General features: G+C 51.1%; 1 protein-coding gene across 3 annotated transcripts in view; it reads left to right on the plus strand.

Moving 5' to 3' along the window:
* STX18 (syntaxin 18) overlaps nt 1-14,633 on the plus strand; it is a 141,906-nt gene extending 127,273 nt beyond the window's left edge. For all 3 annotated transcript variants that reach the window (XM_037829383.1, XM_037829386.1, XM_037829385.1), the window contains 4 exons: nt 8,405-8,463; nt 10,067-10,136; nt 12,683-12,763; nt 13,551-14,633. In XM_037829383.1, coding sequence (XP_037685311.1) covers nt 8,405-8,463; nt 10,067-10,136; nt 12,683-12,763; nt 13,551-13,646 — 306 coding nt within the window. In that variant the 3' untranslated portion in view covers nt 13,647-14,633. The remainder of the gene's footprint in view (nt 1-8,404; nt 8,464-10,066; nt 10,137-12,682; nt 12,764-13,550) is intronic.
* Nucleotides 14,634-15,468: the final 835 nt, after the last annotated feature.

Here is a 15,468-nt window from a genome sequence, read left to right on the forward strand (position 1 = left end):
CCTAGTCTTCCCCAACTGAACGAACACACCTTATTATTGCATCCCTCTGCTAGAGTACAGGCTCCAGGCGAGCAGGGTCTTGTCTTCCTTGCATGGCCTTTTTCCAGAGCCCAGAACAGTGTTTGATAATTGTATATCAATGGGGGAGTGAAATTGATCAGTAGAACATAAAAGCAATAGGTTGTTTTAAATGGAAAAGCAGGATCATCAGTCGGAACAACTAGAATGTTCTGTTTTCTAGTACAAAAAGTTATTGCTATATTATTTATACTGATTGCCTTCTATATTCCAAGCATTTTACATAGGTTGTCTTGTTTAGTCTCATAATGATCCAGCCTAGCAATAATTATCACTGTTATACAGTTGAAGAGAGTGAGGGCAGGAGCTCTGGAGCCCTGCATGAGGTCACGGGGCCAGCAGAGCAGCAGGGCCAAGCTCTGTGCCCCGAGCTGTGACTACATACCCTGTGCTTTTCTGACTGTATCACAGCTCATGTGTCCCTGGCTGGTTCTGCTTACCTGGTGAGTGTAACCTACACAGGAGCTCTGGGGCAAACTGGCATGGGGCAGGCTGACAGAGGGGTGAGCTGCTGCCCGAGGGAGCTGACCTGCACAGTGCCAGACACATGGCAGGTCCTCATGAAACGAATGTCCCCTGCCCTTCCCCTTCAGAGCGACAGACTCTGCCTGGCCCCAGGGTGGGGGGATGCAGGTAAGCCTGGGCGTGCCTGGGCTCTTGGGTCACAGCTGCTTGAATGCAGGGACAGGCCATCAGCAGGGAAGGACTCTGGGCTGTGCTCACAGAGGATTCAGGGTTCAGGTCAGTGGCAGCTGTCAGTCACCTGCTGCTTTCCCAGACATCCTGCTGGTTTTCCCTTTAAAATCATCACCTTGGAAGGTTGAAACCGATTCCAGCAATGCCGCCATCACCACGACATTCCTGGGACTTGCTTTGGGGACGCTCCTTCAGAGCCTGTGGTAGCTGTCTTGGTCCTGTAGAGGCAAAAGTAATTCCAAAGAAGTAGTACAAAGACCTTCAGGGGCCCATAAGGCCCTGCCTTCCTCCCCAGCTTCTCTCCTGTTTATACCCTCTGACTTGAATTAAGTGCTCAGTGCTCGCCAGCTCCAACAGAAGTGTGACTTAGACGCCTCAAAGTGTAAGGGGTGGGGGGTCATTAGAGGAAGCTGCAGGAAGGATTCCAACCAGGTGCCTCTTGCAGGACTGCAGTGGAGAGATGCTGAGGGCCCTGCCCAGGGAGTGGCAGTGAAAGCAGAGTAGAGACATGAGGGGTGAGGGGCAATAAACAGGATTTTGTGATCCACTGGAGGACAATAGAAAGTGTGAGAAAGTGTGAGAGGGAGAAAGAGCCTAGAGCTTTCTAAACTTGGATAAATGGGATGTTGGTCATCAGAAGAAGAGAGGGGGTGCAGTAGGCAGGTGGGGATTGGGGGGCAGGGGGATGATGTGTTCCATTGGGGACAGGTGTGGGTTGGAGGGGCCAGTAGGGCATCCATGGGAGGCATCTGGTGGACGGTGGCATCTGTGGATCGGGGCTCAGGTGATCAATCTGGGCTGGAGATGCATATTTGGGGGACATCTGACAGCAGGCATTTGTGGCCAAGGGCTTGGATGGCATCCCTAGATAGAATATATCCAGGGAAGGAGAAGAGAGGGAGCCAAGGATGTCACCCTTGGGACACTCACACTCAAGGAGAGACCAAGGCTGAGACATCAGCAAATGAAGGTAAAGAATGATTAGATCATGTGCCCTTCTTAGGGCCAATTGTTGGAAGTTTCTTAAAATCTCGTAGTTTTTCTTCAGTTTACACAAAATGATTTTGTTAATGAAAATGACGAGTCGTGTTCCCCCAAATTTAACAATACCACATAACAGAAGCAGTGGCTGGCAGAGGATTTTGCCTTCTTCTTGGACAGTGGCAAGCAGCAAAGTTTAGTTAACGTCTGAAGACCCATGTCTTAGGGGCCTCCAGGGGAAGCTGGGCAGCAGGGGTGTCCATTAGTCATCCACTGCTGGGTCCCCTTGGCTGCAATGGTGATGTGCAGGTGTCAGCCTGGCCAGGTGAGGGTGTCCTGTTGTTTGGTCAAGGAGGCACTGGTCTGATCATTATTGGGCAGGTATTTCATGGATTTAAATCGTTAGTCAGTTGATTGCATCTATGGCCCATTATATCTACAGTCAATAAAAAAGAGTGCTCTCGCGAGAGACGTCTCTTCCAATCATTTGAAGGCCTTAAAGGAGAACTGACGGTTTCAGCAGTCAGAAGGAATTTCTGTGTTTACTTCAGCCAGCCAGCTTCTCTTGGAATTCATCAAAACGTTTATCAGAGTTCCTAACTTGCAGCCTGCCCATGGAATTCAGACTTGCCAATCCCCATGGTCATGTGAGCCATTTCCTATCATAAATCTCATATATATATATATAACCCAGACTGATACATGGGCTTGGAGATTTGACAGAGCTGGTTATGAATCCTGTTTATGTCACTTACCATCTGTGTAATTTAGGGCAAGAAAATTAGTCTAACTGAACTTCAGTTTGGTAAAATAAGCTAAAGTCAGCATCCCACAGAATTATGGTGAGCATGGAACGCGGTAACGCCTGTCAGCACCAGCAGCTGCTTGGCAGGTCAGACCCTTGCCTTGAAGAGACGCAGCCGTGTCTTGCACAGAGGCGTGCACTGCATGTGCTCAGTGCTGTGACTCAGCCCTTCCTCCCTGCTGACTGGTGGCTCAGATTAGACTGTCCTGAGTCATCCTCTGAAACATGCCAAGGCCATTCCCAGTACCACTAGATAGTTTCCTGCCGAAGTATCAGTGACCGAGGCCGGCAGAATCAGGAGGACTTTGCTAATTTTTCTGGCATTTCTGCAAGTGGATTGGACAGAAGGCTGTAACGTTCAGTACTTTTATGACAGGCTATTTTATGTTCGGTTAACTTCTTTCTTAATTGGGACTAATAGCCAAGTACCATAACTTATGGTCTGACCCAAATCTTATTTAAAAGGCTCAACCCTGAACATGATAAAAAAAAAAAAAAAAATACTACACTATTGGTTTTAAATTGGAAAGTGTTGTAGCAAATTGTGGTCATAATTCATAATCATTCTTCCAGAATTTTTCCTCAGGGTAAAATCGTGAATTGAGCCCTACAATAGCAATTTAATTCATTATTTCACCCATAGGAGTGGTTGTTACATGTTCCAAAATGGTTGCAGGGGATTATTTGATTTGCACAATAAATTTCCGTGTATAACTCATGAAACAGGTATATTAATGCCTTTGAGTTAGTATAAGCAGATGTCTTGTGGTCAGGCTGAGTGGAACTAAATCGTTTTCTGATGTTATCATAGAGAAAATGCCTCCATTTCTTGGGACTACATTCTTTTCACTTGCCTCAAGTGAAACCACCTGCATTTATTTATGTATTCTTTGGAATGATTTTTAAAGACATGAGTGTGGTGAATGTGGCTTCTGTTTCTTCAGTCCTCCTGACAGTTGTCCCTCACCCCACGAGCTCCCCAGGTAGGCCTGGGGACCACCGGGGGGCTCACCGGCAGGGCTGTGGTCTGTGGCCAAGCTCAGCTCCACGTGGAGAAGGAGAGAAATGCTGGTAGAAGCTGAGCCATGCTGGTGAGCGCTCAGGGCCAGACCCGGGAGGACACATGGAGGCTCCGTGTCCACAGTGTCCCGGTGGGTCGGCGTGGGTCACAGAGGAGGAGCAGGAAGGGCTTTGGCTCATTGAGAGAGCAGAGAGCATGTTGTGAAGAGCCCGGGAGCCCTGGGGCCCTTCCAAGGCCGAGCAAGAGCCCCCCCAGTCTTTTGTTCCATTAACTGCTCTTGGCTCTTTGCAAAGCAAATACTTCTCCCAGCCTCATTTTATACTCCAGGGCCCTCATAGGGGTGATTGTCTTTTTAAAACAATAGTAAAGAGGATTAAATTAGAAACAGATCTCTGTACCAATGTGTTCACCACATGGATTTGTATCCTTTAAACCAGATCCTAAGCCCTTTAAGCAGGGCGCTATTTGAAAGTCTGGCTTGTAAATGGAATAAAGCAGCTCGATAATGCTATCGCCTAATGCGCCGGCAGCACTCACTCTACGCCTGGGACTGTTCTGTGCAGCCCCTTGTGGGAGGCCCCATGGGACAGAAAGCGTATGTTGCCTGCCTAAGGCCACACAGCTCCAAGCCCCAGACTCCTAGGCCCGGTGCTCTGCCCCCATGGGGGGAGGGGGTCTGCACTGAGCTTTGGTGAGACTGCAGCAGTGTCCCAGTGGGCAGGCCATGGGCCGCCACCTCTCGTGCTGGGAGGCCCTGCTTGCCCACTTTCACCTCTGGGCCCCTTGTATTTGACCCTGTTGTCCTCAGTGACTTCGAGAGTCAGGTGGAGTATTAGATCGTTCAGGCTGTCTGTGTTCGGCCCATAGATGGCCTTGTCTTTGGTGCTGACCGTGGAGCCCAGGCCATCCATTCGGCACTGCGACCTGTGAACCCCTCTGCGCGGGGAGATCCCTCGCCACTCAGCCCACTCAGTGAGAGACAGACCCCAGCTGCTGCGGCTGTCACCTCTGTGTGCCGTGCCCAGGAGTGACTGACGGGAGTCACAGCTGCCCCTAGGGCCTGAAACCACAGCATCTAGCGGCTCATCGCACGTTTCGGAAGGTGACTCCCAGCGAGTTTAAAAATCATAAATAATGATTGTCAAGGGCCGACTGTGTGCCACACATGTTCATAAGCAATGCACATGCGTTCACCCGTTGCCTTGGTGTCTTAGGCCTGCTGTAACGAAGCACCACGAACTGGGTGGCTTAGACAACAGGAATATATTGTCTCGCAGTCTGGGAGGCTGGAAGTCTAAAATCACAGTGTGGGCACAATCGGAAGTCCCTTTCTCTGGAGCCTGTGGCATTCCGGTGGTGGCCTGCCGGCACGGCTCCGTGCCTACCCCTATCACAGGCTGCCTCTCGCCCCTCTGTCTCCTCTTAACTGTGTCCACATCTCCTTGGCTACTTACAAGATGCCAGCCTCCCTGAATCAGGCCTCCCTGATTCAGTTTGGGCTCATCTTAACTAACAGGCTCTTCAAAGATCCTGTTTACAAATGGGTTGACACCCACAGGACTGGGGTGAGGACTTGAGCGTGTCTTTGGGGGGTGTGATTCACTCTGTGTCACTCGTGAGTTCCTCCTAATGACCCTATTAAAGAAGTACTATCATCATCCCCATTTCAGTGATGAAGACAGAGGCACAGAGAGGTAAAGTGACCTGCCCAGGGGCATGCAGCTCGAAGGTGAAGGAGCTGGAGCTCAAACCATCACTCCCACCCCTGGGGTCAGCAGGAAGGGACACGGCCCACCTCATCTGTTCCAAAAGAGAGACCTGCAGGCCACAGGGAAGGCCAGACTACCCAGGGACTCTCTCGTTCTCAGGGCCTTGTGGGGGCTCCCTGCCTTACTCTGCAGAGTTGAGGGCGAGGTGTGGCAGTTTGCAATTTAGACAGCATTGGAAATCATTCCCAAACCTAATGCACGTTTGTGTCATCTGCAACCTGGCCATTACCTAATGCACCTGAGTGCTGCCAAGTCTCATTAAGTGGGCTCCTTGCGCTTGTCTGTGGCAGACGGGCTGAGCGTGCGTATGTGTGAGCGTGTGTGTGTGTGTGTGAGTGCGCGCGCGCCTGTAACCTAGCTCTGTGAGGGAGAAGGAGACTGCTCTCCTTTGCGGCTCCTGGCTGTCACCAAACTGCTCTCCAGCCTTCATAACTGCTTAATCCCTGAGGCTTCTGTCCTCTCACTTCCTCCAGAGACTGGAAATCTGAGCCAGAATCTGCTCCCACTAAGGGCTGACTCGGAGCCCTGCGGAAGTAAAATTACCGCGAGGCCCAGAGGAAGTGCAACGTTATACCGCATGCCCCCGAGTTGGGGAGGGAACAAAAAAGCTTTGTTTCCAAGCAACACTCCAGCAATAAGTCACATCAAATAACTAATTTGGTTTAGGAACAGTTTCAGGCATCAAAGGACTGGATTTAAAGGATAGGGCCGTACTTTGTCATTAGAAAAATTCAAAGAAAATGCCCCACCCCACTCCCATCCCCCCAAAAAAACAAGTAGTACCTGAGAGAATCTAAATGAATTAGTACCTACATGCTGCAGTACTTGTATGTTTCTTAAATGTTGACTCCTAAGTAACTGTTGAGTTGACAGTTAACTTAAAAGTGAAATTTTTATTCTCTTAAAATAGCCTTCTTGGTGCATAATTAAGAGGGCCATAGGCAGTACTCTGTCAGCAGCCAGAAAGGCAGCCTGGCGCGGCTGAAGCAGCCCCGCGGGGAGCTTCCCCCAGATTCTGCTCTTCCGGAAGTGCTGCCAACCCGCCTGCTTTCTGACCTGGGAGGTCTGAGGTGAAGCAGGGGCATCTTTGGGTTCTGACAGACAGCCATGGCCGAGAACTGCTGCGCCATCGTGAGCAGATGCCAGCCTCTGCCCAGGAGGGAAGGCAGGCCCCTGCGCATGTGAGAGCTGGAAGAGGGGGCAGGTAATAAGTGATGGAACCAGAGGACATCAGAAAGAAGGGGCCTGCTCTGGCTTTGAGGGACCAGTCGGAGTTCCCCATCCTAGGCAGAGCGCTAGCCCGTGCCAAGGTGAGGCAGGAGACCAACGGCCTTTTGCCCAGCAGAGATCGCAGGACATGCCGACAGAGAGGGGTCAGTGCCAGTGCATGGGGAACCCTGGGTCTCTGGCTGTGTGTCTGGACCTGGTCCAAAGGGCAAAGGTATGGGGCCAAGAGGAAGCAGTCTCATGGGATCTCAGACACCTGAGTGGAGGAGAAATTGTAAGGGCAGAATTTAGACAGCAGGGGAAGGAGTAAATACATGCACCTTTTCTTTGGTAGCCTTAGGAGGGGCAGGAGTGAAGAGGCCACCTTAGAGCCTGGAGTTGCAGCTGCTTCGAGGGGAGGGTCTGGAGCCCGGCAGGGGAGAAGTGATGCCTCCTGTAGAGTGAGCAAGCAAAACTCAAGGGGCTTTTGCAGGGCAGTATAGGAGGAGGCACGGGCAGAGGGCTCAGTTCACCTCCTCCCCGGCTGTCGGCGGGGCACCGTCGTTAGCTAGCATTAGGAGTTCCATGACCATCTGTTTTCTCCATCTTTGCTTTACTAAGCAAGTGGTCTTTCAGATCACAGTGCTTCCGGAGGGCATGGGCTTGATTATATTTGTTTCCCTCCACATTTCCTGGAGGAATCAAAAAGATTTTGTGAGTCTGACTGCAGCTGCCATATGTGAAAGAAAAAACGAATGTGGTGCTTTTTCAGAGTTGCATTATCCTCAAGAAGCTCATACTTGCACTGGGAGTTTGACACATGCAGTTTTTACAAGGCAGAAAATGAGTAATATCCTAAAGTATACATCCAGAAAATGCTAGGTCAAGGTTGAAGAAATGAGAAAGAACTTCCAGCTTGGAGACCAGGAAAGGGCTCATGGAGAAGGTGGCATTTGGGCTGGGACTAAAGGACCAGCCAATTTGGGACATGCGGTGAGGGGATGGGGTCACCTCTTGACTCTGCTCCTGGGGGGAGGTGGGCAGACCCGCTAAGGCAGAGTTGGTGTTGGTGAGGACAAGGAGGCGCTTTTCCCGGCTCACCAAGGTGAAGTTTTGGATGCTCCCATCCTTTCGTTTGGCCAGTTTCAAGTTGGCAGAAAAGGGTGGGAGAGCAGCTGTCGGCTCTGCTCTGAAGAGCCCCAGTGTCGAGGTGGCCCTCACCCAGACGGCACCCCGAAGCCTGGGCGCCAGTCTGCCTGAGCACTGGGCACTGCAGCTGCCCTGGCACTTTGGCTTCCACCCCCATTGAGGCAGAGGAGTGAAGCGGCCAAGGGCATCTCCTTGGAATCAGACTGGGTTCCAGGGCAGCTCTGCCTCTGCCCTGCACTGTCCCTGCTCTACCTCCTCTTTCCCTCCTCACCCTCCCCAGACCAGCTTCTCCATTTCAACAAGGAGCTGCCAGAGGCAGGACCGAAAGGCCCAGGGGAGCCCAGCAGAGACGGGCGGGTGGGACAGGTGAGGCTGACCCCCTCGAGTTCCCCCATGCTTCCATAGTTACAGCTCGCGAACTCTGAATTCAAATGAATGAGATGGAGTATAAAAGAAGTCAAGCCACAGGCAGCCCAGCTCTTTGGATTTTTATTTTCCTCCTAAAATAGGGAATATCTTTCACACTACTGCAGAGGCAGTATTGTTCCATGCTGGAAAGGGCTCCACGCTGATTCTTGGAGGGCAAATCAAAGGTTTCCAGACACTTGCCCCTGCTAGACCCTTGCCTTGGGCTGTGTTGCTTTGGAGACTTGAGTCTGGTATGATGTCATCCATAATGTGTGTGTTGTTTGCTCACAGTTTGAACAAGAAAACCAGCGACTTATTGGCGAAATGAACAGCCTGTTTGATGAAGTGAGGTACGTAGCTCCTTTGAAAGCTTATGGCCTAGTTTACATCTTTTCCAGAAAGGAGGAACTTTGTTTATTTTGGTGCCCAGGCAGCCAGCATGTGGTCCCTGGGCCAAAGGCAGCCAGCCTGAGCCTTTTCAGGGGGAGGGACTCAGAGGTGAAACCACTGATCACCTTGGGCTTGTGGGAGGGCCACCTGCCCACTGCCCACAGCACCTGAGGGCCCCCAGGTGCGCACCATCTGGGGAGGGTCGGTTAGGACCGCAGATTGAGCTAGGTGTAATCACCACCACCCTTTACAGGTAATTACCTCTAATTACTCTAAAATGGCATCATGAAATGGGAGCCTGGTGGAGGACATCTGAAAATGGCCTGACTGGGGACTTGTCTTCTCCCTTTCAAAGCTGGGCCATTGTCAGGGACAGAGAAGACAGGTGGCCATGGCCACACAGGTGGGTGGATGGCCTGCCTGCCAATGAAAGCTCCTGGCAGCCTCGGTTTGGGGGGATATTTGGAGCAGTCTCAAAGTAAAAGCCTTGCTGTTTCTAGAACTCTGAAACCCTTGTTGCATCACAGGCACTTCCCAAAATAAAGCAAATCCTGATGCTGCACCCACACAGCCCTGGTGACTTCTGCAGCTGCACTCTCCTCTGTCAGACCCTTGAGCTGCCTCTTCCTTGGCAATTCACCCTCCGAAATGGACCGCCTGGCCCTTTCTCTGGCGGCTGACTTCTTGCTGTCCACCCCCCACCCTGCCATCCTTCCCCAGCCTGGAAGCTCAGCTTTCTTTCCAGCTCTCCTCTCCCTCATCTGGTCTGGTGAGGGGTCTCACCCACTGTGTGGCCACCTTGCTGGCTCCTGTCCTGGGGCCTCAGGTCACTCCCCACAGGCTTTTGCCTCAGCCTCAGCCTTTTCCTGGCATCGTTGATAACCTCAGGCCCCGTGGCTTCTGCTTTTAAACATCTACAACCTCCACTGTGCCCCCCCCCAGGGTGGCCCCCGGGGTAGGCCATGCTTCCCTGAAATGGGACATGACACTTCAGTGTCAGGTCAGGTCAGACCCAAAATTGCTGAACTCGGATATATTTTCCAAATGACTCAAGGCGATGTTTTCTTTTATTAGGGAGTTGGTTTGAGCGGTGAGTTTGCTTCCCTCCTTAATCTGTTGAGCCATAAGAAAGAATATGATGCACCAACATATTCTGACATTATCTTGGGAATCCCCACTCTGAGTTACTGTGTGTTCTGTTGCTCACAGGACATATGGAGATTTGCCTTTTGTAGCAAAGACGGACACTCCCCAGAGCCAAGTGGCAGGCAGAACGCACGGGACACGGCGAGCGCCCTGCCTCTGGGGGTTGAGGGGCTGTTGTCTGTTAGAGTGTGGGCAAGAAACAGAGTGTGCTGGCTTAGGTAGAAGGAAAATAAAGGGGACCCAGTAGGTAGAGTGAGCCCTTCCTCTGCCCATCTCTGTCCTCCCAACGGATGTCATGTGTCCTCTCTCTCAGGCCATCACATAGAAGAGGTGATTTCTTCAGACATGGGTAAAATCCTTGTTAAATTACCATATACTAATAATCAGTAAAGAATCTATTAATTCTTTTTTTTGAAGGCAAATTGAAGGGAAAGTGGTTGAAATTTCCAGACTCCAAGAGATTTTCACGGAAAAGGTTTTGCAACAGGTAAAAAAAAAAAAAAAAAGTTCTTTTAACTTTTAGCTTGGAAGAGAAATATCCTAAGAATTCAGGACATAGCCTGTGATCCTGTGATCTCTTCAGTTGTGTGGCTAGCGAGTGTTCATAGAGCTCTTTGTTGAAAGCCTGTCTTGCCCTCGCACAGCCTTTGCCTCTGGAGCGGGCTCTCCATGGGGACCGCTGCAGCCCCCGTGGAGACCGAGCGGCCACCCATGCCATGGAGCACACGGTGGAGCAGGCAGCTGATGGGAGGGGGCAGCCCAGGCTTGCGAGGCCATAGACCATAGTTCTGGACGCCCCTGGGTCAGTTGAGTAACCTCCTTGAGCTAGTTTTCCCACTGTAAAATGGAGGTGACCCTTGCGGGATTGTTGAAAGGCTCTGAGAGAACCTTCGGAAAGCACCCAGCACGCTGCCCAGCGCTGATGTGTGGTCGCTCCACGGTTCAGTACCCTCACAGGAGCGCAGGCAGGAGCACCAGGGCAGCCCCACCTCCTCTGGCTGGGGGTTCTCACAGGATATGGGATTGTTCTCTCTTAAGTGAATATATTTTTCATATTATTTCTAACAACCTACAATTCTGAAATTCTTCCAGTCAGTAACTGATAAAATTTGCAGAGACCTGATAAATTTGCCCTTTGGTTCTCAGCATCCACAGACTGGGAAAGGGTTTCAAAGACAAAATCATTTTTCTCCCTGTGTGTTAAACTGGGCTGCTTGGCTTAGGATCTTTTACTCACAAAACCGCTGTCCCTAAACCACACGGCCAAAGTCAAATCACTGTTAATTACGTGTGTTAAGTCTAACAACAAATTGGAAGGTGAGGTTCATAAGAGTTGCCCTTTTTAACAGCACTTTAAAGGAACTATTGAAGCATTAGCACACTAAGCTTTAAATTGGAAACCTTATTCTGGCCTTTGTGTAGAATTTTCAATTTGATGAGCCTCATGCCACATAAAAATTAAATCAGACGTCCCCCTCACAGAGGACGCCAAGTTGTTTCTCAGGGCAGCTGAGGGCAGTAGGAAGAGCAGGGTCAGGGTGTGGGCGAGAGCTCTGGGCTCCCATCCGGGCCCTGGACTCAGTGCTGCCCTGGACAGGCTGTCCCAGGCCCGGGTCCTCAGCAGCCTCCCTCCCAGCCAGGGGGCCGGAAGTGCCTGGACTGCCCGGCACATGGCAGCCCCCAATAAAGCAGAAACCATCACCATGCTGGGCAGGCCGCTGTTTTATTAGTGCAGCCAGTTGCCCTGCATTCCTCCTGGCAAACGGAACATGACCACGACGTAACTTGTAGGCAGTGCAAGACAACGAAGGCTTGGTTGGCCAACATGCAATAGGTTAGACTTGTACCATTTCTTAAATTCCTACACTAAGCGCAGTGCTGAGGGAGGCCGACTGCCATTAGCACTTAGAGTCTTAGTTTATAAGGAGTTCCCCCCAGAGCAGTGGGACCACGTTGATAAAAAAAGAACTGCTGACCCCACTGCCCTGCTTCAAACTACCCAGTGGCTCCAGGCGCTCGGTCCAGGGTGCAGTGTCCAGAGCGCAGGCCAGTGATGGCCCCGGCTTCTCAGCAGTTTCTAAGGCCTAAGGAGAGCTGCGTCTTGGTTCTCTGGTTTGTGTTACAAGGTCATTCATATAGATTCTCTCCTAGGAATATTGGCGATGGGCAATTAGCTTCCACTTGGAAAGTTGCCAAAAACATGCGATGCCAGCACAGCAGTCCCCGTGGCCTTGGAGGGTGTGGCAGGCCACTGGGGAGATGGCCAGAGCCTGCCACCGCTCTGGGGAATTGTATCAGTCAGGTGACCAGGCCCCTCCCTCCTCCCCCCCCCCCCCCCACAGCGTGTTGGCCTGTGATGAAACAGCAGCAGTTTCACCACTGCCTGAGGAGCAGAGAAAGGGACCCCACTGCTGGTGAAACAGGCTCCGGCATCACTGGGCTCTCCTGTGGAGCTGCGGTGCTCCTTAGCCAGATGGGCCATCGAATGAGACTGGGGCCCTACACTTCTGAGACTTCCCACACTATTCAAAATTTTTTGCAAACACCCTGCATCCCATTTTGATTTTTGCATTTTAGTCTTTTTTTTTTTTTTTTTTTTAAGGAGAGAGAACAGTAAGCACAGTGGTAAAATGAAGCTAGCATCTTATGTTTTAAAGCATCTGCATTCTGACGCTTACTTACCTGGACTTGGTAAAGAATAATTGAGAGAGAAAGCCCTGGCCACTCCTCTGTCTTCGGGTTCCTGATGCTTCCGCCAGAGCAGGTGGTGGTGGAAGGAACCCAGGCACTGGGACCATGGGATGGGGCCAGCCCTGCCATGTGGTTGCTGGGTGGCTTTAGGCAAGTTATGAAACCTCTCTGAGTCATACATGCCTCTTTTGTAAGACCGGGTGCTACAACCTCATGGGGCACTATAAGGATTCCGGGTAGATGTGTGGAAAGGCCCAGCCCTTGGTAGTGGCAGCCACTATTTATTGTGATGAACACTCAGGGGAGGTGGTCATGTCTACCTGATGCTCTTTTCTTCCACAGGAAGCCGAGATTGACAACATTCACCAGTTAGTTGTAGGGGCCACTGAAAACATAAAGGAGGGCAATGAAGACATCAGAGAGGTGAGTACGGTGGGCTCCCCCTGGGTCTGCCTGGGCGCAGCATTGAGCCCAGTGGTGGCATCAGTGCTGGTGGCAGGGCCACCCAAGAGCCTTGTGGGCAGAGCATGGGGCCATGCTTGCAGGGCTGGTCGCTCAGCCATTCCCCCAGCCCAGCCAGGCCCTGTGGTTGAGCCCTCGTGTTCATAAGCCCCTGGCCCACCTGCTCGGGCCGACAGTACAGCAGGTATTGGCAAGCCACAGCCCCTACCCCTCAAAGGGGAGACCTGGGACGGGCAGGGCTAGCTTTTAGCCAGGGTCAGACCAGCTCCTCACATCCAGGACTGGGCACCACTGGAGAAGCTAGCTGGAGCACCCCAAGGGGCCAAAGCTGTGGCCACTGTTTATGGAGCACCCCGCCCCCCACCCTGGGTCATTTCTGTTGAGTGGGCTTTGTTTTCTGAGCTGGTCCTCAGGTTTGGGGTGACATGGGACTGCTGGGTCATCACTGATAGCACAGCAATCGGAAACACCAAGTCCAGGCTGGAGGCGGCTGCTCTGAGCCTTGTCCTGTGGCATCCTGCCTTAACAGTGAGGGAAATACGACGTATTTGTCCTCCACTGTGTTTTACACCTACTTTTTGGTTTTGCTTAATAACTGAGCCATCTATTCAGGGGAAGCCCAGGCTCAAGCAGGACACACAGTTAGACCTGAGACAGGGAGAAGGCAGGGCAAGAGACGGAGATTTTGTGGGCTTTAAAACCAGAATCCTGGGAGGCAGAAACACCTGTGGGCTTGTCCTTCCCCTAGGCCATTAAGAACAACGCTGGGTTCCGCGTGTGGATCCTCTTCTTCCTCGTCATGTGTTCCTTCTCCCTGCTTTTCCTCGACTGGTACGACAGTTAGTTGGGGACGGAGCGTGTCCAGTGGCCTTCGGGCGGTGGACGTACCGGATAGGACTCTCCACCCAGCCGCTTGTGGCCAGCAGTGCGTGGCCGTGTGTCTCCTGGCGCCAGGCACGGTTGTGACCCAGATGATAACCCAGAGATGGGGGTGGGGCGGGGCGGGGCACATGTGTGGGGGACATGTGTAGACAAAAGGAACACTCACATCAGTGGTTCTAAGCCCACTGGGCCGAAAAAGAAAACAATGAGTGTAAATTGAGAGTCTGTCTGGCAGTCGAAAGACAAGGTCTTGGATTTAACGGGGGAGAGAATGGCATAAACTGCCCCAAAACTCAAGCCCGCCATCAAAGGAGGGTTGCCTGGCAGGCCTCACGCTCCGCATACCCTCTCAAGGCTCAAAGGACACCCCAACATTTCCCATTCTGGTGGCTTCAGGGGGAGCACTGGTTAATACCTTCTCACAACAAAATGCTTACTCTCTTATCTCCTCTTGGCTTCTCTGCCTGAGTCACCAGAAAGAAGAATCGCTTTTGCCTTATGACTCTAATAAACATGATCGCAGCAACTTCACGTGTGGTTAATGAGTCCAAGGTTAGAAAGGGCAGAAGGGCAGGACACTGGGCAGCCCTGGTGACTGGAGGCAGGGGTCGTGTGAGGCCCCCATTCCCGCCCCTGGGGCCCCAGGAGCTTTTCTTCCAGGAAGCAGCGCGGCAGGAGAAAGACTGGGCCCTCCAGGAAGTGCAAACCAGAAGGCCTTTTGGTAACAGAGCGGGCAACATCTGGAGCCCTATCTGTGCAGAAAGCATCCTGGTGGCCACATGGCCACAGCCCCATGTAGGTGTGAGAAGGTTCTGCCTGTTCTTCGCGAAATGCACATGCTGTGCAGACACGCCTGTCAGGCGGCCATGGATATCCTAGCGTTCTTTATTTGCACAGAGTGAAAATGTCAGAAATTACATGTCAATAAAGAACAGTCTATTATAAAGTACAAATGGGGTTTGCCTTCATAATGTGTTCACATGAGTTTGATTGGTTTGTGTGGATATATATGCAGGAAAAGTTTTGGCACATATTTATTGTTCTTTATGCATTGCCCACAGCTCAACAACATCCTTCAAAACCTTTTCGCAGCCCACAACTATATGACATACAGCCACTGTTCTGAGTGATGGCCATTGTTTCAAATATCCTTGATAATAAAATATATTTTACATCTTGGAAGCACATTCAGGAAACAGTGGTGGAGCTGACTATGATCACCAGGCTTGCTGTCAACAGATCTTGCACTATTTGCCGTTTATTTTTGATCTACTAGAAAACAGGGAAACTTGTGACATGTCTACCCGAAACAACACATTCAAATAACATGGAAGAAAACACCTGTGAATTTTTTTTTTCTATTTAATTGTTTTACACACTTAATTTCTCTAACTGGCAGTTTTGTAAACAAGTCCTTTAATGTCAAGATTCACATTGCAACGTAAGTTTCTTAGAAAGATTGTGAACTGAAATTTCATAATTGGATTTGTGAGGGGCCACCCCGGACCGTCTACCAGCTGTTGCTGCCTGTTTCTTACACCGCAGTACTTGCGTCAGTTTCCCAAAATGAAAATCCAAGTAGCCCTGGCTTCCCAGCAGCTACCTTTTCACTTTTCCCACCCAGCTAATTTTTTATAAACTAACTTGCTAATGGGGCTGTTGGTGCAAATTTACTGTTAATAAGGTGAGCCAAAGGGCCAGTGGGGTTTCCTCCCTGTTCAGCACATCATAGAGCAGACAGACCACCTACAAGGGGTCTGCGGACCCACCGAGTAAGGCACCCT

This window comes from Choloepus didactylus, chromosome 3 (genome assembly GCF_015220235.1).
Source record: "Choloepus didactylus isolate mChoDid1 chromosome 3, mChoDid1.pri, whole genome shotgun sequence".
NCBI lineage: Eukaryota > Metazoa > Chordata > Mammalia > Pilosa > Megalonychidae > Choloepus > Choloepus didactylus.